Genomic DNA, 25,609 nt, shown 5'->3' on the forward strand with positions numbered 1-25,609 from the left:
AACTGTACGAAATACAATACAACTTTATATTGTACATGCTGTTATATTTATACAGCTATTCACAAATGTATAGGATATATAAAAGAGTTAATATATATATATTAGATTTAACATGTTTTTGCCACACATTTTCACTATTACATATGCATAAACCTAATTTGAAACCTCGTGTTATAATACTGTGCAAACGTCCACTGGGTGGCGCTGTTCAGAGCCGCTGAAGCTCCTGTGCTGACGAAAACACTCGGGTCAAAGGTGAATGCCTGACTAAACTCGAGATGGATTCTATATTTCACGAAAAAGTAAGTGTAATGGTTTAATGCTTTGTTGAAAATAACCGGGGTGTGTCTCTTAAACGAGCTCTTTCTCTTGCCCGTTGTGTCAGGTGCTGATCATTACGTCTTTGCCTCAGTGCTTTGTGTGTTATTGTTCAGATAGCTTCAAGCTAATGACAACTGCTAACCAAAGTTTTCATTTGACTTTTGTAATAAACATTTAAAGGCCTTTCTGGTGGACATATTTGTATCCCCGTTACAAACTTTGTAAAGTCACATTTTTCTATAGATACATTCAACTGAATATTTGTTAAGTATTGTTAAGTATTTATATTGTGTTTACGTCAGCTAGCCATGTAGCCGCTCTTGTGTTTTGGATGGAGAGGATAGGTAGTCTTAATAAAAAGGAAAATTTGAGGACTTTGGGGTAGTATTATATATATTTAGAACATATATTCACGTTTTGTAATGTATCAGTTTAGATGGTATCGCTTAAAACAAGAAGACTGTAGTTTGCAACGCTCGAGTATCTTGTATTTTTGTGTTCATTGATATTGATAACTGTTACAATAAACTAATCTCTAATCGACTAATCAACTTTCTAATCAACTAATCAATGCACTAATCTCTTGCCTACCCATCATTCTTTGTAGCAAGAGGGCTCTCTGTGTGCCCAGCACTGCTTGAACAACCTTCTGCAGGGGGAGTACTTCACTCCTGTGGACCTGTCCTCCATCGCTCAGCAGCTGGATGAGGAGGAGAGGATACGGATGGCTGAGGGGGGAGTGGGCAGTGAGGAGTACAGGACTTTTCTTCAGGTGAGGAGACAGTCTCAATAACCACAACACTTGTCCATTTCCCATGATTAAAGTTTGTTTATGCTTTCAGCAACCTTCTGGTAACATGGATGACAGTGGATTCTTCTCAATACAAGTTAGTACAAGCTTGTTTCTATAAAAGCAGTACATACATTGTTATATGCCTGAACGGTGCCTTTTGAATGTCTTATTGTTGCAGGTCATTAGCAATGCTCTCAGAGTGTGGGGTCTAGAATTAATTCTTTTCAACAGCCGGGAATACCAGAGTCTGATGATAAATCCCATGTAAGATTTCTTTCTAAACTTTGGCCTCTTAACTGTTTATAGCAGTAAAATTTAAAGATTGATTTTGTAATTTCAGAGATGAGAAAGCTTTTATCTGCAACTACAAAGAACACTGGTTCACTATACGCAAACTAGGGCAGCAGGTACAGTTTACATTGTATATAAGTTTTATCATATAATCTTTATAACCTTCATAACATTTTGTTCTTGTTTATTACAGTGGTTTAACTTGAATTCATTGCTGACTGGGCCTGAATTGATATCAGACACATATCTAGCACTTTTCTTAGCACAACTACAACAAGAAGGTACTTGATGCACATAATATATAGCAGAAGATTACTGTCTTTTTTGAAATATTCATTATTTTTGCACAGGTTATTCAATTTTTGTGATCAGAGGCAACCTGCCAGAGTGTGAAGCAGAGCAGATTCTTGCCTTCATGAGAGTGCATCAACAGCAGCGGCCCCGGCTCATTGGAGAAGAAGAGGGGCAAACAAGCTCGGGGTTAGTAGTTCTTTGTTTTCTTCCATTGTGTTGAAAAATCAGGTACGAATATTCATATTTTTGATAGTAGCAGGTCAGTAGCTCTGGGCCAGAATGAAATGGGCGTTGGTGTGGAGGAGGATGTAGTGGATGAAGATGAGGAGCTGAAGAGGGCCTTGGCACTGAGCAGGCAGGACATAGATGTGGAAGATGAGGAAGCTGACCTGCGCAGGGCTATACAGATGAGCATGCAAGGTAATGGACAGTCCTGCATCATCCTTTTATTTATGTAAATATACAAATGAGCATCTTACATAAATATTTCATAGGGGCTGTAATGAGCAACACCTCTTCAGAACATCAAACTGGAAAAGTCCAATCAAGCCAGACAGCAAGCAGTGCTGTAGGATCACAAAGGGAAGGGCAAAGTGAGACACTTACAGCTGAAGAGCTGAGGAAGAAGAGACAAGCCTACTTTGACCGGTAACTCTGAATTTGTTACAGTAATGTTCTTATGTGCCTTTGTTTCTGTGCAAGTTAACATTGATACACCCATTTGATCTCCTAGACAACAGCAACAAGTCCAATCCAACATTCCTCAACAACAAGAGACAAAGTTATCTGATGGCTCCGGTGGGTTTTTACATTGATTAAGCTTTAATTAAACTGAAACAACTTCTTTAAAATAACACTTATGTTGACTTGTATCATTCTAGCATCAGAGACATTGGTGACCAAGCAAGACGAGCAGCACAAGCAGCCCTGAAGACTGCCTACATTTCCCAGCTGCCTTGAATTGGTGTCCCCATAAGGGGTAGCTTCGCTCCTTCCTTTAATCTTTTGCACATGTGGACAAGGACAGTCAGAGGACTGATAAAATGGTTGGCTGATTAGTTGGCTTACAGGCCATACAGAAGAGATGGACAAGCAAGAAGAGGAAGTCTGAAACTAACTCAGAGTTGCTGGAAAAGGTGTGACCATGGAAATTCATGATGCATTTTATCCAAGATTGCAAATGCCTTCTTACCATGGCGCCTTCAATTTCTATAGTACAATGTTTTAATTCCTTTCCTTTGGAAGGTATAGACAGAGTATAAGGCATGCAGCTGCTGTGTTTACATGTAAATGCACACTGTTGGTGGCACTCTGAAGGTCACTGGAGACCAAAAGGTAAGCCATAGGTAAAGATTTCAATGTAATGGACCTGAGTTTGTAGGCCTTTTAATGCATTCTCCTCCAACCACCGCATAGTTTTAAAGAAATGTACTGTACACGTCTGCCGGCATTGAGATAAACGTACACTGGCTCTTTAAATTTTCATTATATTATCACTTTGTCTTTTGCTTAGCACTTACAATCTATTCCATCCAATAGCATCCAGTTCACTGTGCTGATGCTATATTTGGCCAACAGCTTTAATAGATGTTAGTATATAGAACACACATCTCATAACAAACGCATAATTTTTTTGAGTCATCCAGATACTTCAAGAGCTGTGTCGTCTTGTACCTCTCCAGTATTTAGGATACTATTTTAAAACATAGTATGAAACAAAGCGGGAATAAAATTAAGTCTTTGTAGCACTGCTGATAGTTTGTTGGTACAATCCAGATGCCTAATTGCACTAATTGGAGACCTGCTGTGCTTTGATATAAGCAACAGTATTTAAAAGATAAATTATTGCATTCTTGCCATTCTTCAGTTAGATTTTTTGTATTAAGTCATAAATTTTGTTCCACTGAGGTGAAGTGAATAATTTGTGTTGGACAATGTTACGTGAACAGTAAAGATGACTGTTATACAACTCCAAAGAATCATTTGCCATTTGACTCTGTTTTCCCTTATAATTTCAACCCCAACCAATATTTAGTTTGCTGTGAATCTATTTTCCACAGATACAATATAGTTTACACTCTTTCTGTTGTGACATATCTGTACAATTAGTGCTTTAGTAACAGAATGAAGCCTCCACTTTCTCCATTGCTAACGTCATTTCTTTTCCTCAGCTTTAGGCATTTTAATGAATTGTGTTGGTATTTGGGTTTTACTCATTTTTACTCACTACATTCTAACTATAAGCACTAATTCCTCATTTTTGGTTGTATGTTGAAGTTGAAAATGGTTTGATTATTAGTTTTAAAATTAAATGTATGTTCACCCATTCAATTGCTTCTTGTTATTTTGTATTTTGGGATAATACATTTTATTTTGGGATCTCTTATTCAAATGGCATTACACAGATGTTGATTTGATAGTTGTTTTTTTTCTTCCTGTTTTCATGCTTCCAATATCGTTCAAAATTGATAGGACAATATCAATACATTGAGTTGGGGAGCAGACAACACAACACTCACACAATTTTGTAATCTCAAAAACCCATTTGTTTGGGTCAAAGGATGTCCAAAAAAACCACTAGGTTAATATGTAACACTTTAAACACACTTGCACTTTGCTTCACCAAATACTCCCTCAAGCTTTGGACATCATCTGGGCCTAACTGGTATGTATCATATTTTGTTGTGAATTTAAGACATTTTGGAATTTAATCTCAACCTTATTTCAGGTACCATTGCCTTACCTGGAACCCCGATGGACCACCTCTTTAGGATGAATTGGTCGGTTTTCCTCACCTTATGCCTCTTTGCTCTGACTTTCCAAGAAACACTTCCAAATCCTACCATTACAGATCTTTCCTACAAGAACATGGACTTTGCGGTGAACTTCTACAGAAGAATATCCAGTTATCATGATCAAAACATCTTCTTCTCACCTCTGAGCATCTCTACAAGTTTCAGCACTCTGCTTATGGCCACTGGTGGTGTCACTCGTGAGGAAATTCTAAACGGACTTAACTTGCAGGAACTTGATAGAGCAAACCAGCCGGACATCATTCCACAATTGTTTCAGCTCCTTCACGAAAACATCACACAAAATGGGTCCCTCAAGCTAGACCAGGCCATGGCAATGTTTGTAAGTGCTAATTTGAACATGGAGAAGACCTTTGAGGAGCAGATGGAGAAATATTTTGAAGCCGAGATCAAAACGGTGAACTTCTCCAATACGATACAGAGTGTGGCCTACATAAATAACTATATTAAGGACAAGACTAAGAATAGAATAAAAAACATGATTTCCGCTCTTGACACAGAGACCCAGCTCATGCTTTTGAATACGATATTCTTTAGAGGTAAGGACACTTACAATCAAATGTATAAAACTGTTCTACTTCCATTCACAATCACTTCCTGAATCATACCGCTGTGCATATAGGCCAACTATAGACAAGATGGGTGGTGTTTTATTCAAAGACACAATGGCAGTATGCACTTGTGTGAGGAGGGTTAGAACCATCAGCTTATGGGATACTAAGCCGTTATTACTCCATCCCATACCACTAATTAATGTTGTTAGTGATATTAGCACTGAAAAAATTTGCTGGAATATCGATTCCATGATATCGATTAAGACGACATTGTGATTGGTCCTTTTGGGTCTAATTTATAGGCTCATTTTGGTCTAGAATGTAATAATGTTTGAACTTCTATTCATACAAAGCTGTTTAGTAGTGATTTGAAGGATAAATAACAGTTGCATTACACATTTGGATATCTTGTAAGTTAACAGTATTTTAAGGAAATGAGTGTCATTTCCTGTCCCTACACTGGTATCTGTTAATATCAGATTTTGACAGATACTTAAAGTTAAAGTACCAATATTAGTATCAGAACAGAAAAAGCTAGATCAGTGTATCACTCGCTGTAACTATTACGTCCCTATTTCTGGAGTCAAACATGTTTATTCATATGGGGACATTTGAACTAGTGACAAAGTTTCACTATGGAAATTTTCTGGTGGCCTCCATCTGCTTCTCTCCATGGAGATGTAATGTCTTTGCCTATAACGTTCCACAGCATGGCATTAAACATATCTATCTCCATGGAGCCAAATCAGTGATGCCACCAGGACGAGTTAAAGATCAGGTCTGTTTTGACAGTTGTGTTTTTCTCTCACAGGAGATTGGAAGAGCCCCTTTGACCCCAAACACACCAAAACAGAAGCCTTCTACATTGATAATTACAACATGGTAAATGTGCAGATGATGTATAAGGAGGCCAGGTTCTTCATGGGGATTGACCGGTCGCTCGGTGCTAAAGTACTGAAGCTTCCTTATGACCATGGCGTTTCAATGCTCATCCTTTTGCCAAATAAGGGAGTGGACTACACAGCTATTGATGATGAGATCAACGCACACAGGTTCCAAGGGTGGTTGCGATCTATGAGAGAAATGTATGTTTAAAGTTATGGATTTATAACTTAAAGATGCAATATGTAACTTTTCTGGTTTAGTGTCTGCCACCTACTTGACTCCATGCAATGTTTCACAGTATAACATAAAACATATCTATCTTGTATTTATTCAAGGTGTTGTATTGCTCCAAAATACATTGAAAACATCCATTGCACTTGCTTGTCTTGTCACTTGCTTGATTAGATTGTGGATAGGTTGTGGAGCATCTCAGGCAAAACAGTTCATGGAGATAAGCAGATGGCATAAATGTTACATAATGCACTTTTAAATATGATGAATGTATTTTGCTTTCATGTTGGATTGCGTTTTCAGAAAAGTAGAAGTCCATCTCCCAAAATTCAAGATGGAGGAGTCCTATGAATTGCATAACCTTCTGCCTGATATGGGCATTTCCACTCTGTTTATGAATACAGCCAACCTGACCAATCTCCAAAAGGACAAAGCCCTGAAGGTGTCTGAGGTTGGTATTCTGTGTCATTACTGGCATCTTCACAACATATCCTTAGTATCATTATTATTGTAAAAGCATAAGGTATTGTATGTTTTTTTCCATAGGTTTTGCACAAGGCTATGATTGACGTGGATGAAACAGGGACCACTGCAGCAGCCGCCACAACAGTTGGCATCATTCCCTATTCTTTACCCCCCTCATTCATAGCCAATAGACCCTTCTTCTTCTTCATATACCATGAAGACACTAATGCTCTGTTGTTCATGGGCAGACTGATTGACCCTACAAAAAGCTAGACCATTAATGTCTTGACTTTTTTGTAGCATATATTTTGAACTTGTGTTGTAAAGCTCAAATGGAATTCTTAAATTGTTAATAAAATGCAAAGAAATAATATTTCCATGAAGACAAGTGGCAGACTCTTCACCAGAAACACTATGCACTTTTAATCTTTAGTCTCTTTTATAATTGCAATTACAATTAATTAACTTTGATTAAAAAACGATGATAATATAATTTGAAGTTAAATAAAAAGCAAAATGTGAAAATATATAATACATACATTTTAAAATAACAAAAATATATATATAAATATAATAATAATAAATAAATAAAAAACGTGATTAGTCCAGTCCACTAGATGGCAGTGACGTATCTCACAGTTTTACTAGTTTTACCACCCACGTGATCCACACTGTCATGGCGGCCTCCTCGTGTGTCACGCGTGCATGTCAACAGCAGTAATAACCCATTATTTTAAGATCAAGAAACCACTTGGCACCACGGTAAGTTTTCTCCACTCTTAACAGGCAGTTTTGTACAGATATGTAGAGATATTTTCTACAGTATTCTAGGTTGTCATGGTCCAATCTATTTCTCTTTTGCCTCAGTAGTGAAAATGAAGTCCAAGAAGATGAAGCCACAAGGCAGGCGCATAAACCCAGCAAAACGGAGCATCCATGTGAAGGGAAAGTGGAAATCTATCGAACTGGACCCAAGTCTCTTTTCCGAGGAGGGAATGGAGGGGCTGGTATGCTTCGAAGAACTGACAAATTATCGTTTGGTCGACTCCGAGAAGGCAGCAGCCAGGGCGGCCAAAGAACTGGAGAAGGAAAAGAAGAAGCAGGGCCAGAAGAGAAAGGCCAGCGCTGTGGAGGACACTGAAGATGGAGAGGCTACAGAGGCATCCGGAGAGACCGCTGGCACATCCAAGAAAAAAGCCAAAAAGAAGAAAAACAAAATTAAGAAAAGCAAGGACGAGTCTACAGAAATTGTTGCTCAAATAGAAGAGAGAGATGAGGAAAAATCAGAACCTACAGAAATATCTGTGGAGGGTTCTCAACAGGATTCTGAAGCAAAGCCAACTAAGAAGAACAAAAAGAAGAAGTTGAAGAAAACTAAGCCAGAATCTCCTATTGAACTGACAACAGAGGAACTACCAGAGCAGGAGTCAACTTCAGAAGACCAGCCTGTAGAAGTAGACCAAGCTCCTAAAAGCAAGCCCACAAAACCTCCCAAAATGCAGATAAAGAATTGGACCAGTGCCGCCTTATCTGGTTCTGAGGACACCAGCTCAGACATGAGTGCATGGAAGGATCTCTATGTACCTGCTCCTGTGCTAAAAGCCCTGGGCAGTTTGGGCTTCAGTTCACCCACACCCATCCAAGCCCTGGCATTGCCCTCAGCTATAAGAGACCGCATGGATATACTGGGAGCTGCAGAGACAGGTGAGGAAAAAGTAATACAACATAGTATTGGGGGAACTGTTTTTTTTCACTGAGAAGGTTGTGGGTTACACCCTACGGGGCAAGCCGTGTCTGCAATGTATGTATAAGCATGAAGACATATAGAAGCATTGGGAGATCCTTTGCTATTTAAAATTTAAAGATTTTTCTTCCAAAAAAAACAAAACTGTCTGGCTTGAAATGGATGCATTTTTGAATGTTGCAAGTGACAACATAAACTACCTAGTCTATGCATGTCAAAAGTATCGAAAATTAGATACTAATCAATATGAAAACTAGCATCAAAACTAGATACTCATTTGAACAATTATTGATACTGTAAAAGTTACATTCACAGGACAGAAATTAACCTTTCCTGAATAGCTTTAGAATGAACTTGAGCTGTATCAGAATATACGACCACATAGACTAGTATATGCCCATGGACCACTATGGAACCTACCTGGGCAACTGTGGGAAAATCTTTGAACAAGGTTTACCTTTACCTATTTTTACTATAATTTGGTCATATTCGGCGGACCGGATTAATAAGACCAAAGGGCCGTGTGTGGCCTCTGGGTCGTAGTTTGCCCATGCCTGGTCTAAAGAGTGTTTTTTAATTATCATCATGGTATCAGAATCTGTATTGAGTATAAAGTCTATTCCCTAGTATCGAAATGAAGTTTGAAACATAAAATGTACACAGGTAGGTAGGTTTAGAACATTGGATTATAATGAAATCATTTGGTGTTGGTTCTAAAATCTTTCCAATTATTCTTCATGTTCTGTGTGGTCTTCAAATAAAAAAATAATAATTGAATGCCAACATTCTTATACTTATGACGCTTCCTAACTGACCAGAACACTTTTGTTTCAGGTAGTGGCAAGACCCTGGCCTTTGCTATCCCCATGATCCATACCATCCTGGAGTGGAGGGAAAACCATGATAGTTCAAACATTAAGGGTGATGCTAAGAAGGTAGAGAGTTTATATTTACCAGATGAGCCCGGAGATGCTGATCAACAAGCAGACGAACAGGAGGAGGAGGGGGGGGAGGATGAGGAGGAGGAGGAATGTGCAGATGTGGATGACAGCTATGCAGAGGAAGACAATGGTGTTTTGAATGATGGCAATAGTGATGATGATGGAGCAGATGATATCAAGCTGGGATGTGTTCAAGTGGGTGTAAAGGCACCGTTTGACCCTGCTCCCCAAAAGGAAAACCAGGATGATGAAAGTCAAGATCAGCCTCTGCTTGGCCTAGTCCTCACTCCCACCAGAGAGCTAGCGGTCCAAGTCAAACACCATATAGATGCGGTGGCCAAGTTTACAAGTAAGTTAATGCTTGACCAGAAATGTAATTGTCTAAATTATGTGGTATGGTAATATCATATTATTATTTTTAACATGGACTTCATATTGTCTTGTTCATATTGTCTTTCCTTCCAAAGACTCATTGTCAAGTTGCATATATTGCGTTCATGTGATATCTGAATGTTCTGGAAGGCCCAATAAAAGACTGAGCTAGAGGAGAGGTCTGAATTCTGTGGTAGTCAGATTGCTAAAATTTTGATCTGGTTTATTGTTAACATCTCAGTAAGTCCTGGGCCTACTTTGCAGGGACATCACTTAGGGGGTGTTCTACATGTATCTCTATGGTGGAATGTTCAGCAGTTACCATGGTGACACAATGCACACTAGTAAACACTGTCAAAAAACTTTTAAGATAGAATAGTATAGTATAGTATATAATAGTATATTTAGAAAAAATACCAAATGCATTTAAACAACACATTTTCACGGGCCTGTGATCAATCTAAGAGTTCATGGTCGTGCTTATTTGTTTTGATTTTCAACAAAAAGGTGAGAGTGAATAGCTGAAATACTGTTGACTAGCTAGCTTGTGACTGTGTTTAAATGCACAAATCATCTCACCTGGAGTTCTAATTAAGTCTTCTCTTTCTGGTTAGATTGTGTTAAAATAGAGATTAGAATAAAATCTAGTAGAGTTTCTGACTAGGGATGGGACAGTAAACAATAATATTGTTGGCCCAGAATTAAATTCTTGTCCTATTAATTTGTATTAAATGGGGGGCTATGTGAGACTTCTTCTCCCGGCCCCCAAGTTTCAGTTGACGGCCCTGCTCGTCCAGAATATTCTCCACTAGCTCGTAGTTGTTTTTACTGATAACAAGGTACAATACTATAACAGTTCTTTAAACATGCAATTTATTAATAAGTTTAAAATAATAAATATTCATATCAATAACATTTTAAACTGTCAGCAACTTTAATAATTAACGTGATACAATCGTTAATTGCAATTATTTTGGCCATGATAACCGTGACACCAAATTTCAGCATCGTACCATGCCTAATTCTGAGCAAAGCCTACAGTTGTCATCAACATTCCCAGGGGGTGTGATGCTATCAGCTGCAAAGTATCAGTTTTAGACTCTATCATAATAATTCTAATATATTTGCTTGTTGCAAAACCACATAGTATACAGTCATTTCACAATAGTTGTTTGCTTTAAGATTTTTCATTCTCCTCTTTCCACAGATGTCAGTACAGCCATAATAGTGGGCGGGATGTCTCAGCACAAGCAGAAGAGGCTGCTGAAGCGCAGGCCAGAGATCGTCATAGGTACTCCAGGGCGCCTGTGGGACTTAATAAAGGAGAGGGAGCCACACCTGCAAAACCTCAGACAGCTCCGGTACATGTTTGGATTATTATGATTTAGGTGATTCAGATTGCTTTTAATGGGCCCTCCTTACACTGTGATGAGTTTTATTAATGCTTTCCTGTGTAGGTTAATTTAACAAAGCTTTGAACATACTAGGTCAAGTTGTATTTTCTCAATGTACTAACAGTGCACTATGCAACTCTGCTAGTGGAGGGTCTGCCACCTCTTGCCTAGAATTTTCATTCTATGGCATTAAAACTATATCACTATGGAGACAAGCGGGTTATGCCTCTAGGCCATGTTGTATCTGACCTGACCCTGATTACTAAGATTAAATGTTGGGACATCGGTCATTCCATCCAAAGGAATAACATCTCTCAAGCAGGTGATGGAATCTCCACCAAAAAAGTTAAGCAAAGAAATTATTTTGCTCTTCTTACTAATCCAAAAAAGTTTTTTGGATTGTTTTACTTGATGAGAAAAATTAATCCCGGTTTCTCTAACACGTTATTTATGAATTTTTTGCAGGTGTCTGGTGATTGATGAAGCTGACCGCATGGTAGAGAGGGGGCACTTTGCTGAGCTGGAGAGCCTTCTGGAGATGCTGCACACAACACACTTCAACCCCAAAAGACAAATGTTCATCTTCTCAGCCACACTCACACTGTCTTACACTCTGCCCACACGCGTTTTGCAGAAGAAAAAGAGGCTGGATCAGCGCAGTAAACTGGAAATCCTCATGGAAAAAGTGGGCATTAAAACCAAACCCAAAGTCATTGATCTGACCAGAAAAGAGGCCACTGTGGAGACGCTAACCGAGACACAGATCCACTGTCAGAAAGAGGACAAGGACTACTACCTCTATTACTTTCTTCTGCAGCACCCAGGCCGTACCATGGTGTTTGCAAACAGTATAGACTGCATCAAAAGGCTTAAATCCATTCTAACTATCTTGGACTGCATGTCATTCTCCCTGCATGCTAACATGCAGCAGAAACAACGTCTGAAAAACCTGGAGAGATTTGCTGACAGGGAGAGGTAAGCCATGTCCTCGGAAAGCATCAAGTACAGTGACAACCATCTAAGTTAAATAATAAAATGTCTCCTTCATTGTGTGAGGACATACAGGTGAAAGAATTTTAACTAATTAACTAATTAACTAATCGCTCAGACCAAGTTCTGTCGTTGTGTCCTTAGGCAAGACACTTCACCCACATTGCCTAGTATGAAAGTGGTGTGTGTGCGAATGATAGGTGGTAGTCGGAGGGGCCGATAGCGCAGATTGGCAGCCTCGCTTCCGTCAGCCTGCCCCAGGGCAGCTGTGGCTACAATAGTAGCTTACCATCACCAAGCGTGGAAATGAATGAATAAAGTGTAGAGCTTTGAGAGGCTTTGAAAAAGCGCAATACAAGTGTAAGCCATTATTTTTTTTTTTTTTATATATATATATATATATATATATAAAACAAATGTTGGCAAAACCATAATTGTCAAAAAACTGTGACCTTATTGTTTAAAATCTTACCCACAGCTGTGTCCTCCTGACTACTGATGTGGCAGCAAGAGGGCTAGACATTCCCAATGTGCAGCATGTTATTCACTACCAGGTAATATTTTCTTACTCATTTATTGTATTAATTACATAAATACAAACAAATACAGTGTGTCATAATAAGAGACTACAGACGGAAACTAGCTTCGGCTATAATCTGGTGCAAAGCATCCATTAATGTTTTTTGCACACTGTCCCTTCAAATAAACTAATAAACTAAACTAAATATAGTTATGCTATTTTCCTTAATGATATCAGGTTCCCAGGACATCTGAAACCTATGTCCATCGCAGTGGCAGAACAGCCCGAGCAGCCAAAGAAGGCCTATGTTTGTTGCTGATAGGGCCTGATGACATGTTGAACTTCAGAAAGATTTTCAAAACTCTTGGGAAGGATGAAGACCTACCTATGTTTCCCATAGAGACACAATGCATGCAAGCTATCAAGGTAAGACATCAACAGTGGGTTCAATTTGTTTGAGTAAAATTAAATGTAATTGTATGTTTCTCATATGCGCCATGTAGGAGCGTGTAGATTTGGCCAGGAGAATAGAAAGTATTGAGTATCACAACTGCAAGGAGAAAAAGCACAACTCCTGGTTCAGACAAGCTGCAGAAGCTCTCGAGGTAGATCTGGATGAAGACCTTTTACTTGGTAAGACCAGCAAAATTTGATAATTAAAAAACATTACAACTACTTCATAATTAAAGTATTGATGTATTTTGTCAGGTAAATCAAAAGACGAGCATGCTGATGTCCAGCAGCAGAGAATGGTAAAGGGCATGAAAAAACATCTGAAGCAGTTAATCTCTCAGCCTGTGTTCAAGAATGTGATGAAGACCAAGTACCCGACTCAGATGGGCAAACTGGCTCTGAAACAAACTGCTGTGCCAGGGACTCAAAGTGCACTGAGCAGAGTGTTAATGCAAAAGAGCAAACAGAAAGTTAAGAAAGGTCTTTCACAAAGGAGAAACCAGAAACCAAAAAAAGAAAAGAAAAAATAACATTTTGTATTCCAATTTGTTAATGAATAAATATTTTAATACAAAAACTATTATAACTTGATTGTATTTGTAACCATTTTTTTATTGCATAGTCTGTATTCCTGAGTTTAACAAAGGCACATGGGAAGCTTGGTCCAACTCAAGTTCGTTGGTAGATGATATTATAATGTGACGTTTGATAAAGGAGATGCACAGATGGCTCGGCACCTTCTGGAATGATGTTGTGAACTAGCTTTTGTTTGTCGCCCTCCATTGACACGATGTGAATGCCCACGTTCAAAGCCTGCGACAATGCCTGGATGTCCACATGGTCACACTCTATTGCCATGACTTCCACTTCCTAAACAAAAAAGTCATAATACAAATTAAAGCCGCAAGCGACAATGATGGCCCTCACCCTGGGCCACTGGGGGCTAGCGACCTCCCCATCGTCGCATCTTCCCCGCTCGGCCGCTATCGCCCCCCCTCACTGTGTGTCTATAGTACAGTGTGGCCATTGCATTATACCTGAGTCGGTTGTGGCTTTGAACCAGCAACCGTGCATGATACAGCTGTGCCGTCATTGACTTTTTTTCCATGTTCTGAGGTATGGAATGTAATGGTTTTGTGCTATTCTGACAATGTTGGATGTTTGATGTGTACTATAGGGGCCACTATAGTCACCACTGGTTACGTGGAAATGACTGCTGTATTCAGCCTTGGATTTTACAGTTGGTTAAATGTTTAGTTTTGTAGGCTGATGCATGTGGTCTTGAGTAGGTATCAAAAAAGACAAAAAGACATAGATGAAATTAAGATATTATTATTAGAAGAAATACAAACAAGTGATATGATTTGTATTGATTGTTTTTTAAGTTGTTGGCATGCTAGACATAAAACATGAAAGTAGTACATATACATAAAGGGTATCAACATGTATCAGAAATATAATGAATGAATGTGATTTTACATGCAAGGTAACAATTCGTTCAAAACTTTTTTTTTTATAGCAGGTGAATAGAAAACATGTACACATTCTTTTTACAGTTTCAAGAAAATCCACATGATAAACAAGTTACCCGGTATGTTTGTACATAAAACTGTCTACACATTAAAACAGGAGCGTACACTTTATAACATTACATTATAAGGAAATGTGAATAACCATTTGTTACAGAACTGTGATTCAAAGTATTTGCTGTTACAATATTGAAATCAGAGACAAGCCAATAATGCATTACAATAAATGAATTAAACAAGTCAAACCAAGCAAGAAGTAACATAAAACAAGCGTAGATCATTTCAAAACTTATGGAAGCCCGTTTCCGCCATGAAAAAAAAAAAAAAAAAAAAGCCCCACAAGAAGTTGAAATTTTGATTTTTTAAATTCAAAGAGATTATAACTCCTAATTATGAGTTTAACACTTGTAATTACGAGTTCTACTGACCTCCCCAGCTCCTGGTCTCTGGTTCTGTTCCTGACTCCGCGCTCCTGCTCCGGTACAGTCAAACTCCTTACCTTCACCTCCCTGTCTCGTCCTGGACCCCGGCCACTCCACGCCTCCGGTTTCGGCTCACGCTCTCCTGTCCGCCCTGGCTCGGCTTCCTCTGGTTCTGTTCCCGGTCCTGTCTTCATCCTTCTCCCGGCGGTTCCCTGTTCCCGTCTCAGCTGCCCCCGACGCGCCCCTGGGCTCTCACTCGCACCCTGTTCCGCGACGCTTGTCGGATTACTGGACTATTGTTTGATATTTTCACTAACTGTAAATAAAACGCTGTAAATCTGTCTCGAGTTCTGCGCCTCTTTGGTCCACCCTACACTGGCATTACGACAATTGCTTAGTATTGAAATAGAGTTTGAAATTGTTGTATTGTGACAACACTCATTTTCATACTAAGGTTGAGTTCATACTTCTGGTTTGATCTGGGTTTAGTCTTGATGTAGACTTGGAAGACATTGGTCCTGATCTGGTCCTGGTTTAATTATAGGTCCAGTTTTGATATGAACGCAGCTATACTTGGTGGTTTCTTTCAGCTTTAACTATGGCTGTGTCCTGGTTTTGGTTTGGTGCTGGTTTTGTTTTGGTCCTGTTCTAGTCCTCATTTAGACATGGTTTAGTCCCAGTTATGTCTGATTATTGCTGTGCTGTGTGTGCAGCTTTGATCTCTATGGACAGTACATTTTGTCGTTGTGTTCTTGAGCAAGACACTCACCCCTCCTTACTCTCGTATGTACTTGTATCACACTCAGATTATTTTGTGCCCAGTAGAAGTAGAAAAGGGGACTTGAGTAACTATAGCAGTGTTCCCTTATTAGTTTACTCAACGTGGTATTTTTGATTTCCTGCATGTTTGAGTAATCCTGTATTGTCCTGGATTTGAGCCTTGCACTTAAGGGGTAGGTGAAAACAGACATTTTCTATCTCCACCCACAGCTCTGTACTTGTAACTATTAAAAAAACAAATCAGACCCATTTGTATTATGAAGCTGTTTCAATTTTAGCAACAAAGTTATATACAGCTGAAATTTAATAGATACCAAAGTATATGAAATAAAAGTATTATGACTACAAATGTTATTGTCTAGTTCTTACCTGAAAAACAGCCTCAAAAATGTATTTAACTTTAACTTAAAATAGAGCAGTGGTTGGTTCACAAACTTGTCACACCAAAGAAAATATGTTCCTTTCCGAGAACTGCCAGATCTGAACTCGGTCAATAAAAGAATTATAACCAAACCTATACTGACGCTAAACTAGGTCTAAACCATAAATAGAAATATGCCTTTAACAAACTAAAATGGAGGATAGTTCTATGTGAGTTGAACGATTGTGGAGTATATGCAGAATAAGGCAGGATACACAGGATTTGAGGTTTGTGGCAGTGTTTTCAAATGTATCAAAAATCACTAAGACCACAAACTATATGCCACTGCTCAGAAAAATGTATGAAGAACTGGAAAACTGCAATCTCCTCCCCATTTCACTCCTTGGCAGAAATTATGTAATTAAAATGACTGTCGTTATCAATCCTTACCATGTTATACTGATAAATCATTCTTCAAATTACTGAATATACATGTAACCTGTTTTATCTGGAAAAAAGATACAGCTACAAGACTGTCCAAACTCAAAGATAAAGGGACATTAAAGCTTTCAGGCTTTGAATTGCTCCTCTCTGGACACTCATCCAAAGAGAACTTTTCTTGTTCCATTGGTTTCATTACTGTTTATTAATAATATGAAGACTGTATCTTCCCTGCAGAGTATGTTGTGTGTAACAGTTTGTGAGTTTGAAATGTTAGTATCGTGACAATAGTAGTTTATAGAGGTCTAAACTACTTGGTTAGCAGGTTTTCACAGAATGGAGACACAGGGAGGGAGGACATCTGGCATACAGGGACATTTCAGAACACATACAGATTTAAACTACAGAGTTGCAGGTATGTGTTTGAACCATTTCCAATAGTTTGGGATCATTTTGTGGAAGCTGGCAGGTGACATATTTATCAACAGAAGTAGTGACTTCTTCATCTGTGTTTTGATTGATATGTTACAAGAACACTGACTCTAACAACTATCAGACAAAGAGAAAGATGGAGGAAGAGTAGTGAAACTGTATGTGAACAAAATAAACACTGACATGAAAAAGTAGCCATGTGCGGAGGCTTAGTAAACAGTGAAATTATATTATATGTAGTACATGTAAGTACTTGTCCACATGAATGTATTATTTTGTAAAATTAGGTGTTGAAATGAAACACTCAAGCATGTTGGATGAACGTTCAGTTCCAAATTCTACATGAGATCTATGAAACATGGTGTTTTTAGGGTTTTTGTCCTAAATGTCCTCAATTATAGAAAAATACATAATACATTTGACTATGAGTGTATGGAAGTCATCCTCTTTAAAACAAGTCAGTGTGTACACAGACAACAGCATGCTGAAAATGTTGTCACGTGTTTGTCCAACATCTATGATACTGCCAACATTACAGCATAGCTCCATATATAAATGAATTCAGGGGACAGTTATTGTGCATAATCACTGTATTTGGATGTGTGCTTAGAAATAGGCATTGTAGACCAGCCTGCAAAACAGCATTTTGTTATTAATATGAGGTTATTACTATAGTATAAAACATTCAGTAAAATATGCTTCAAACACATTAGTGACATAAAACCACTGTTTTAACTAGGCTACTTTGTAGAATTATAAACATACATTTAAAACAAATGACCTGTTTGGATTCTGCACCTGTGGTTACATTTTGAAGTGTCTTGGGCAAGCAATTATGTGTGCAAGATTTTATGCATGTTTTTTTTGTTTTTTTTTGGAGACTTTGCGTCCCTGATGGTGAACAGTGAGTGACCCTTGCCCTTAATAAATATTTTTTGGTCCTATAGAGGGCGCTATAGTGTTCATTTTAATTAGATTTTATAGTGCGTTACATTCATGGCTGGATGAAACATCTGTGATTTGAATGTGAAATGTCTAGGGCAAAGACCGTGCATGTGAGATATTTTCTTTGCGGCCCTGGTGGCCAGCCGTGACAAATGACCCATGCCCAGAATATAATTTTTTGGTGCGTGCGTGCCAGACATTTTTCAATGATTTTTTTTGGAGTCTTTGCGTCCCTGGTGGCCAACTGTGAAAACTGACCCGTATCTGTAATATAATTTTTTTGCTTGATCTCATGCGACCAATTTATTCCCCAAATTTCGTAGGGATCTGATAATGTTGACGTTTCACGTCTGTGGTAGGGGGAGCTATAGTGTTCATTTTGATCAGACTTTATAGTGCATTCCATTCATGCCCTGATCATGGATATGTGATGTGAATTTGAGCTCTGTAGGCCAATGCCTGTCATGAGAGGACATCGAAAAAACAGGAAACAACAGCATGGAATTTGGTGAAAATGTGATGGATGGATGAAAACCCATGGGTCTAGATGTGGCCTGTGAAATCTAATGTGGATCAAAAACCTGGGAGTAGATACGTTTTGAAAGCACGTGGCGAAAAAAGTGGCAAATTTTCGATCCAATATGGCCAACTTCCTGTCCGTCATAGGGCGGCGCTATGATCTGCATCATTTTCATTAGAGGGCAGCAACGTGACACCTACCTGATGGCAATAGGCTTGGAGATTGGGTGCCACCACAAAGTTATGAAAGAAATCTGCATGTATTTGCAGAGATGATGAGGTGGAGATATTGGACCACACTGTCAGAGATGGATGGATGGTTAAACAGTCTGTAAAGGATTTCTACACTTCCATCAGACTGGCACAGCCCCAAAACATCAATGAGCTGGGAGAATTTTTTACTTTATTTTAAAATAAAATGTATATTTATTATTCATTAGCATTGAATTACTTTTGATAGGTGGTCCTTATAGCGTCGCTCATCAAAAGCAGCACAAGACAAATCAATAGTGCTTGCGATGATCTCAGTTAACCTACAAAAACAATCACAAAATATAGAGTGTCATAGTCATACATTCATTAATTCAATGGGAATCAAGAATTTGAAATTATATAGTTGGAAATGGAAACAGCACAAGAGCCTTTTGGCCCTTTACTCTAAGCTTGTACAGTAGGAGTCTGACAGTAGTAGTCCTCTGGAGCTCTGTATGGCTGATTCCATGAATGCAAAGGAAATTACAATCACTGTGTAATAAACATGGTCTGTCTGTCATTTGCATTACTTTTCCTTCAATTTTCATACATAGCCTCCCAGCTCCCAGTCTGAACAAATTACACAGCTTCATTTGAATAATGCTGTATTCATCTATTTCAAAATACAACTGTTATGACCCAGTTCTTGTGGGAACAGGGAAGTAACAAAAGAACCCAAGATGGGATATGGTAAAATAAGAAGTAATTTAATGAATGGATGTTAAGGGTAAACTAAATATACGGTACCTTGCAAGGTTTCAACAAAAACAAAACGGAAAAGCTAATTAAAATACAAAGTGTCTTAAGACACAAGGTCACTTCCACTGTAGTGACACACAAAAGAGACACACTACACACACGAAATGGCAGACTGGCCACACATAGGCCAGCAGACCCCAACAGGTGTCCCAAATCTTCTTAAATGGGTGGGAGGCAGCTGAAGGTGGGCCTCAGGATTGGCCAGGCTGGGAAACCGTCCTCTAATCACAGCCAGGGGCTCACACAGCCACGATTTCATGGAGAAGTAGACAGATTCATGGGCAAATACACTAAAAATAATGAACCAATACAAGTAACGTAAAGAATTTAAGGGCCGTAACAACAATTCCACTCCAAACACTGTTCAAATGACCATGATGTCAACCAGACATTTACTTATTTCAGAAAAAAACACACATGACTTTGTTTAACTAAATGTGCCACTCTTTTTGCTGACTTTACTTGGACTTTTGATTTGTTGTTTAGGACCCATATTTTTCACAGACCCTCTCCCTTTCTTGTCAGCCAGAGGTGCCACTGCAGAGGCAGACTCCATCAGCCTCCTCGCCCTCCGCTCTGTGTCTGCCTTGTCCAGAATGTACTCCTTTAAACACAACAATTCAGGAACTTAACACGTAAGTTAAACATTTATACGAAAAAACAAAACAATCATATCACCTCAACCATGTCCATCATCGTTAATACACTTGTGTCTTCAAGTGCTCCATATGTGGGAAGATAACATCGCTCTGCCAAATTATTAATGGCCATGAGGATACTTCCCACTTCCTCCACCTTTTAAATATATATTGAGTCAGATTATATATTCTCATTTTAAGTATACATTAACAATACACTCTTCCCCATCCATACCTTTTCTCTAGACTGGCCTTGTTCCATTAGCAGTGAAATCTCAGCCTGCTTGTTCAAATCTTTGAGACCCTCTAACTCATTCTGTAGTTCTGACAGCTCTTTATTGGCCATCTGCAGTCATCACATAGCACGGTTAGAACCTGCACCATTTAAATAACACATATACGTACACACAGCTCCATCTAACCAGCTTTTTAATGCCATGTTCCTGATTCATGGTCTGCAGTTGTTGTTGATTCTTCTCCATTTCATCTTCCATTTTTTCCAGGCGCTGCAGAAGCTCCTGGTGAGTGATGGAGAGGGTTTCGTGCCGCCGAATGATGGGCAAAACTAAGGATTCCGAGTCATTTTCAAGGTAACCTGTAAACGCAGTAATTAATACATCAAGCTCGTCAGCATGGTTATAACTCTGGAAAGTGGAGGCTTACTGCTTGGGAGGAAGTTGATTGTTTTCACCAAATAGTCCTCATAGATTTTGTATTTGGTCATTCTGTCCTTTAAAACATGCTGTCTGTGGATATATTTATTGTTATTTTATTTGATTTATTTTGCATTGATTATTATTTTAAAGGTACTATATTACGCAAAATTGACTCTTTTGAGCTTTAAGCCACGTTAGAATGTTGATCAAAAGCATACCCAGAGTTGTGTGTTGTTTCATCCACGTTTGACTAATCCTTTATTATTAATCTGTCTACATCTCCAAATCTCAAAATGCTCTGTTCCACCTTGTGTTGCCATGTGAACCGGCAGTTTTCAAGTAAACAGCTGCCTTTTACCTTTAGTTCAGTAGAGATTGGTAATTGCATGACTGAAATTATCCAAATGATTCTACTGAAGGTGTATAGAGCTTAAAAACACAGTAGAGCACTTCCTGCATTACCACATGACATCACAAGGAGGAACAGAGTGTTTTCTGTCTGTATTTTTTTAATGAGGAATATATACTTTTCTCATAACCATTCAAAATTTTCTTTTCTTTTTCTTTCAGTTGCATCGACTCAAAGGGAAGGCAGTACGGCTGAAACTATTATTATTATTGGGTTGTATTAGCTTATTCCACACATCAAATCTATCAAGACATGATAAACATAAATCAAATGTGGCTGACCAGAGTGTGACATGAAATTCTCACCTGGTTCGAAGCTGTTTGAGCTTGTTTGTCAACCTTTCTATATCTTTCTGTTTAATCATATTTTGCTCCCGTGCATCCTTATACTTCTTAAGTGCTTGATGCTGCTTCACTTCATTTTCAGCCACAAACTTCTCAAACTTGCTCACTCTGTCTTTATTCTGGGGAAATAAATAAATGAAGAAAGGCAAAACGTCTGTGTTAGGTAGAATTTGAATAATTTGTCAGACATAAATCATTTATTCCTATTGAGTAGTGAGTGGCTGCTTTGCTCCATACCTGCTGTTGTTTGAGCTCCAGTTCAGAGCGTCGCTGAGCTAAACCCTCTACACGGCCCTGAAAGTCCTTCTGCTTAAGAGCCAGCAGCCGGCTCACTTCTTCCAACTCTGCTTGTTTCTGCAGAACTAATGTCTTTTGCAAAGTGTTCAGCCCAGCTTCCAGGAGATGACAAGCTGTCTGCGGAAATGCAAAGATGCAAAGTAATACTAGTACTCATGTTTAGTACTAATACATATGTGTATGTGTGTGTATGTGTATGTATGTATATGTAATCTTAATGTTATTTTATAATAATGCAATGAATAAAGTAAAACGTTTCTCATGTATTCATTTCATACATTTTTAAATATAACTAAATTCTCAAATACAAAGTCCATAGATTTTTGGGGTTAGTTCTGTTACCTCTGTCACAACAGGTATATGGTTGACATTTTCTTCTTTGGGCCTGGAATAAAAATGTTAGTCAGTCTTGTGCACCTGATGATACGTAGTTAGTGTCCAGCAGTAGATGGCGCTTGCTCACCTGTCCTCAGGCTGTGTCACAAACACGTTTTTCGTTCTGTTTTCCACGGTGAGTTTGAGACGTGGGTCGCTGCTGTCCAGAAAAGGCAGGCTAGTCGCCATAGCGCTCCGTTTCTAGTTTCCTAAAAATCCCAACACTTGCAGCCGTATTTCAATCCACGTTAGGACAAGGACAACAAGGTCCTTCCGGATGTTGTCCCGAAGTTGTGTGGCTGTTGCCGGGGAAACAACAAGCGCAACAACAGGGAATGCGACGGGATCGCTTCGTCGTTGTCACGGCAACCAGCCCGGGGGCGGTCCTGTTTAATCGACTGAATGAGAGGCATGGAAATGAGCTCCTTAATGAAAGCCAAAGATGGGGAAGAGCACAGAGTGCCCACTCTCTTATGGTTAGTTGAACCATCACAGTCTGGATCTCTCACTCTAGTCTGGAGTAAGTTTGTGCCCAGTCTCCCTCATACACCTGTTCAGAAGGAAGTACTACTAGTCTACTCAAAATATGTGTAGCCCATAACCCTAAAAGTAGCTTAGATGTAGTTGTAGGTTATCTTTCCTGAGAATTTATCAAAAATATAGCCTAGATCAGTGGTTCTTAACCTTGTTGGAGGTACTGAACCCCACCAGTTTCACATGCACATTCACCGAACCCTTCTTTATTGAAAAATAAAATACTATTTTTTTCAAATTCAAGACATATGTATGTTTTACTGGTGCACAAAATGAACTGTGCATTAACATCACTGTGTTCAAAGAATAAAACCAATACAATGCGTGAACTCACAACAAATTACATACATACCTTTTTACAAAGACTTGACCTTTTTTAGTACTACCACACTGAAATTATTTTAATTTTTAACCTTATGTATTCCAATAATCAACTTATTGTATTCATGCTATTTTACATTTTAACACACACCCATCACCTAATTTCCATCAGGCTAGAATAATAATGAATATTTACTGCAAATCAGTGTGACTTCTGCTGTTGCCTTTGAGAGACCAGTTCAGAAATGCATGGCTTCATGTCATTTTTACAGCAAAGTCTGTTCCCTTTCTTCATTTTTATGTTGTTTTATGTTTTTATGCCATTCGAACGGCTCATTTAAGTCGGGCGGGTACTTCAATAGGCACATCACAGGGTGCATTTGTCAAATTGGGACACGGCCAGCATCTGGAGACGCTCGCAGTCCGTGAATCATTTGAGTCGGGTGTGTGTCTTGACCTCCGCCGAAACCCTGAGACTGACTCACCAAACCCCTAGCGTTCGATTGAACCCAGGTTAAGAACCACTGGCCTAGATAATGTATAATTAATAATAAGTACTTATGTTATGATAGTGTCTGATCTATTAGCTCCCAGGGTGTGTAGGCCTCATAGACTCCACACAGTTCAAAACATGCTTATTGATACTTTTATTGCATCTAATGTCATCAGCATTCCCTGGATGTGTGATGCCAACTGAAGGCACTATACTGTTAAAAGCTCTAACTAATTACACTAATATGAGCTTTATTTGAACACAGCCTGACCTGAAAGGCTCACTGAGTTGGAACTGCAGCAGGTGAGCTGATTTGTCCTGTTAAACAAGTCTCTCACACATAAAACTGCAGCCACAAGCTAGTTAGCATTAACCAACAGTTTCTGAATTTGTCACTCTCACTTTTTTGTTCAAAATCAAACACCTAAACAGGACCATAGATGGTTGTATTGATCACAGATTCCCATGTGTGTCCTGAGTCTGAGTTTTCAGACAATCTTAAAACTGTTTTGAGTGTTTGCCCATGTGTGCATTGTGTCTCCATGGTAACTGCTGAACGTTGCATCATACAGATACACACAGAACACCCCCAGCATGATCACTACAAAGTATCAATTGGGTTAGTAGTATTTAATTAGGTAGATTTTGGTACTTATCACTTTCAGCCTATAGGTAAAATAATTATATTAAAAACTCATGCCTACATTTTCCAAGGCATACCATTTTAGTAGTCTAGATAGTAGTGGACCAGATAGTAGTAGGCCTTCACTGGCCTGTGTAATAGGCCATGTGTGTGTGTGTGTGTGTGTGTGTGTGTGTGTGGGGGGGGGGGGGGGGGGGGGGGGGGGGAGACTAGAACTAGATATGTTGACAGACTTGTTTGTGGAATAATTTTAAATGGCTAATTTCCGTTTAGAGGCTGGAAGTACATGAAGAAAACTGTTTAGAAAGAAGAAGAAATACTCCTACGTCATTGTTTTTTTGAGGCTGTCACAACTGACAGTGCAACACCTGACAGTTGTGGCACAATAAAAAGCACCTCATTCAGCTTGTAACATAGTGATGTATTCTAACCCAACTGGTATGTTTCATATTCATGTTTTATTTCAGAGTTAAATTACATTATTATGTTTAGAGAATCATTTTATACCTGCAGAATGTGTATGCTTTATAGTTGAATTGTTGTTAGAAATGTTGTACATAGGCTTCCCAGTGTGTTTCTAAGTAGTATTTGTAGCAATAACACTTTATGGTCCAGGTCTGTTCCTTACTGTGTGCTTCACTGTTAACACGAGCCATCAACCTCAGATCAGGAGAAGCAGGATCAAGTGGAACCCTTCACCATGAGTATGCCCTTAAAAGGCAGCTTTATGGGGTCTGAGCTGCTTTCTGATGTCTGCCAGTGCACTTTTCAGCTCCTGCATATTCTCTACTTCATTAGGAGGTAGTGTTCACTGCATAAGCTATTGTCAGAGTTTGGATACATTTGGCTGACTTTGAGTGTAATTTTACGTTGGTTCTATTGCCTTTCCTGTCTGAAGATTTGGATACTGCATTAATGCTGGCAGTGTGCTGACCTAGCGGCTACTCTACTCTAAACAGTGATTTTAAAGACTGCAACCATTAGGCCTACACCAGAACTACTCAGGTAAGATAATACTCTGTAGACTGTTTTTAGTTAATTGGCTATTTAGTGTTTAAAATATAAACTGAACCAGCTTTACCACTGTCATTTTTATATACAGTGAAGGCTATTCTTAGCCTTTTTAAGAATAGCACATGTTTTGATAACATCATCATGCACTTCCTCTTGGCTCCAGATCACTGTGGATATGATGACCATAGCATGATCTGCCCTGCAGGTCAAGAGTTCAGGGTTTAAACATCTGTATTTTAAATGACATAATCATAATTATGTCCCAGATCAGTTGAAGCAGAAAGGTATATTTTATTTAAACAAGCCTAAATGATTTTTTGTTTAAGCGTCTCATAAATTCTGTCTTAGTTATATTGTTGTTTGAGGCTATAGATGTATGTTGCC

At 38.8% G+C, this 25,609-nt stretch overlaps 5 protein-coding genes across 6 annotated transcripts; 3 read left to right on the forward strand and 2 right to left on the reverse strand.

The window, feature by feature from the left end:
• The first annotated feature begins 211 nt into the window (after nucleotides 1-211).
• On the forward strand, nucleotides 212-4,023 carry atxn3 (ataxin 3). Of its 2 annotated transcripts, none has more exons than XM_033988456.2 (11): nucleotides 212-302; nucleotides 929-1,093; nucleotides 1,164-1,208; nucleotides 1,293-1,378; nucleotides 1,455-1,521; nucleotides 1,599-1,686; nucleotides 1,756-1,885; nucleotides 1,953-2,119; nucleotides 2,194-2,347; nucleotides 2,433-2,497; nucleotides 2,581-4,023. In XM_033988456.2, the coding sequence occupies exons 1-11, from the start codon at nucleotides 279-281 to the stop codon at nucleotides 2,628-2,630; spliced, it is 1,041 nt and encodes a 346-aa protein (XP_033844347.1). In that variant the 5' UTR covers nucleotides 212-278; the 3' UTR covers nucleotides 2,631-4,023. The 2 variants fall into 2 exon arrangements, with proteins under 2 accessions (XP_033844347.1, XP_055087133.1); XM_055231158.1 differs by having other exon boundaries at nucleotides 1,956-2,119.
• A 298-nt stretch (nucleotides 4,024-4,321) lies between these two features.
• LOC117390296 (protein Z-dependent protease inhibitor) lies at nucleotides 4,322-7,025 on the forward strand. The gene is made up of 5 exons (XM_055231157.1): nucleotides 4,322-4,364; nucleotides 4,428-5,051; nucleotides 5,878-6,151; nucleotides 6,486-6,633; nucleotides 6,729-7,025. The coding sequence occupies exons 2-5, from the start codon at nucleotides 4,454-4,456 to the stop codon at nucleotides 6,918-6,920; spliced, it is 1,212 nt and encodes a 403-aa protein (XP_055087132.1). The 5' UTR covers nucleotides 4,322-4,364; nucleotides 4,428-4,453; the 3' UTR covers nucleotides 6,921-7,025.
• A 295-nt stretch (nucleotides 7,026-7,320) lies between these two features.
• ddx24 (DEAD (Asp-Glu-Ala-Asp) box helicase 24) lies at nucleotides 7,321-13,633 on the forward strand. The gene is made up of 9 exons (XM_033988005.2): nucleotides 7,321-7,409; nucleotides 7,515-8,351; nucleotides 9,226-9,681; nucleotides 10,912-11,065; nucleotides 11,564-12,073; nucleotides 12,567-12,642; nucleotides 12,846-13,034; nucleotides 13,112-13,241; nucleotides 13,317-13,633. The coding sequence occupies exons 2-9, from the start codon at nucleotides 7,523-7,525 to the stop codon at nucleotides 13,589-13,591; spliced, it is 2,619 nt and encodes an 872-aa protein (XP_033843896.1). The 5' UTR covers nucleotides 7,321-7,409; nucleotides 7,515-7,522; the 3' UTR covers nucleotides 13,592-13,633.
• Nucleotides 13,634-13,635: 2 nt separating this feature from the next.
• Nucleotides 13,636-19,760, reverse strand: LOC117390099 (ubiquitin thioesterase OTUB2-like). The gene is given in 5 exon segments (XM_033987749.2): nucleotides 13,636-13,931; nucleotides 18,692-18,773; nucleotides 18,775-18,875; nucleotides 18,942-19,023; nucleotides 19,603-19,760. Coding segments are annotated over 5 exon segments (624 nt in total). The 3' UTR covers nucleotides 13,636-13,730.
• Nucleotides 19,761-19,928: 168 nt separating this feature from the next.
• si:ch1073-416d2.4 (coiled-coil domain-containing protein 42 homolog) lies at nucleotides 19,929-22,602 on the reverse strand. Its single transcript, XM_033987750.2, has 9 exons — nucleotides 22,309-22,602; nucleotides 22,188-22,230; nucleotides 21,786-21,962; nucleotides 21,510-21,667; nucleotides 20,803-20,885; nucleotides 20,562-20,734; nucleotides 20,375-20,485; nucleotides 20,180-20,296; nucleotides 19,929-20,105 (listed from the first exon to the last, which is right to left on the reverse strand). The coding sequence occupies exons 1-9, from the start codon at nucleotides 22,407-22,409 to the stop codon at nucleotides 19,929-19,931; spliced, it is 1,140 nt and encodes a 379-aa protein (XP_033843641.1). The 5' UTR covers nucleotides 22,410-22,602.
• Nucleotides 22,603-25,609: the final 3,007 nt, after the last annotated feature.

This window comes from Periophthalmus magnuspinnatus, chromosome 22 (assembly GCF_009829125.3).
Source record: "Periophthalmus magnuspinnatus isolate fPerMag1 chromosome 22, fPerMag1.2.pri, whole genome shotgun sequence".
Taxonomy (NCBI): domain Eukaryota; kingdom Metazoa; phylum Chordata; class Actinopteri; order Gobiiformes; family Gobiidae; genus Periophthalmus; species Periophthalmus magnuspinnatus.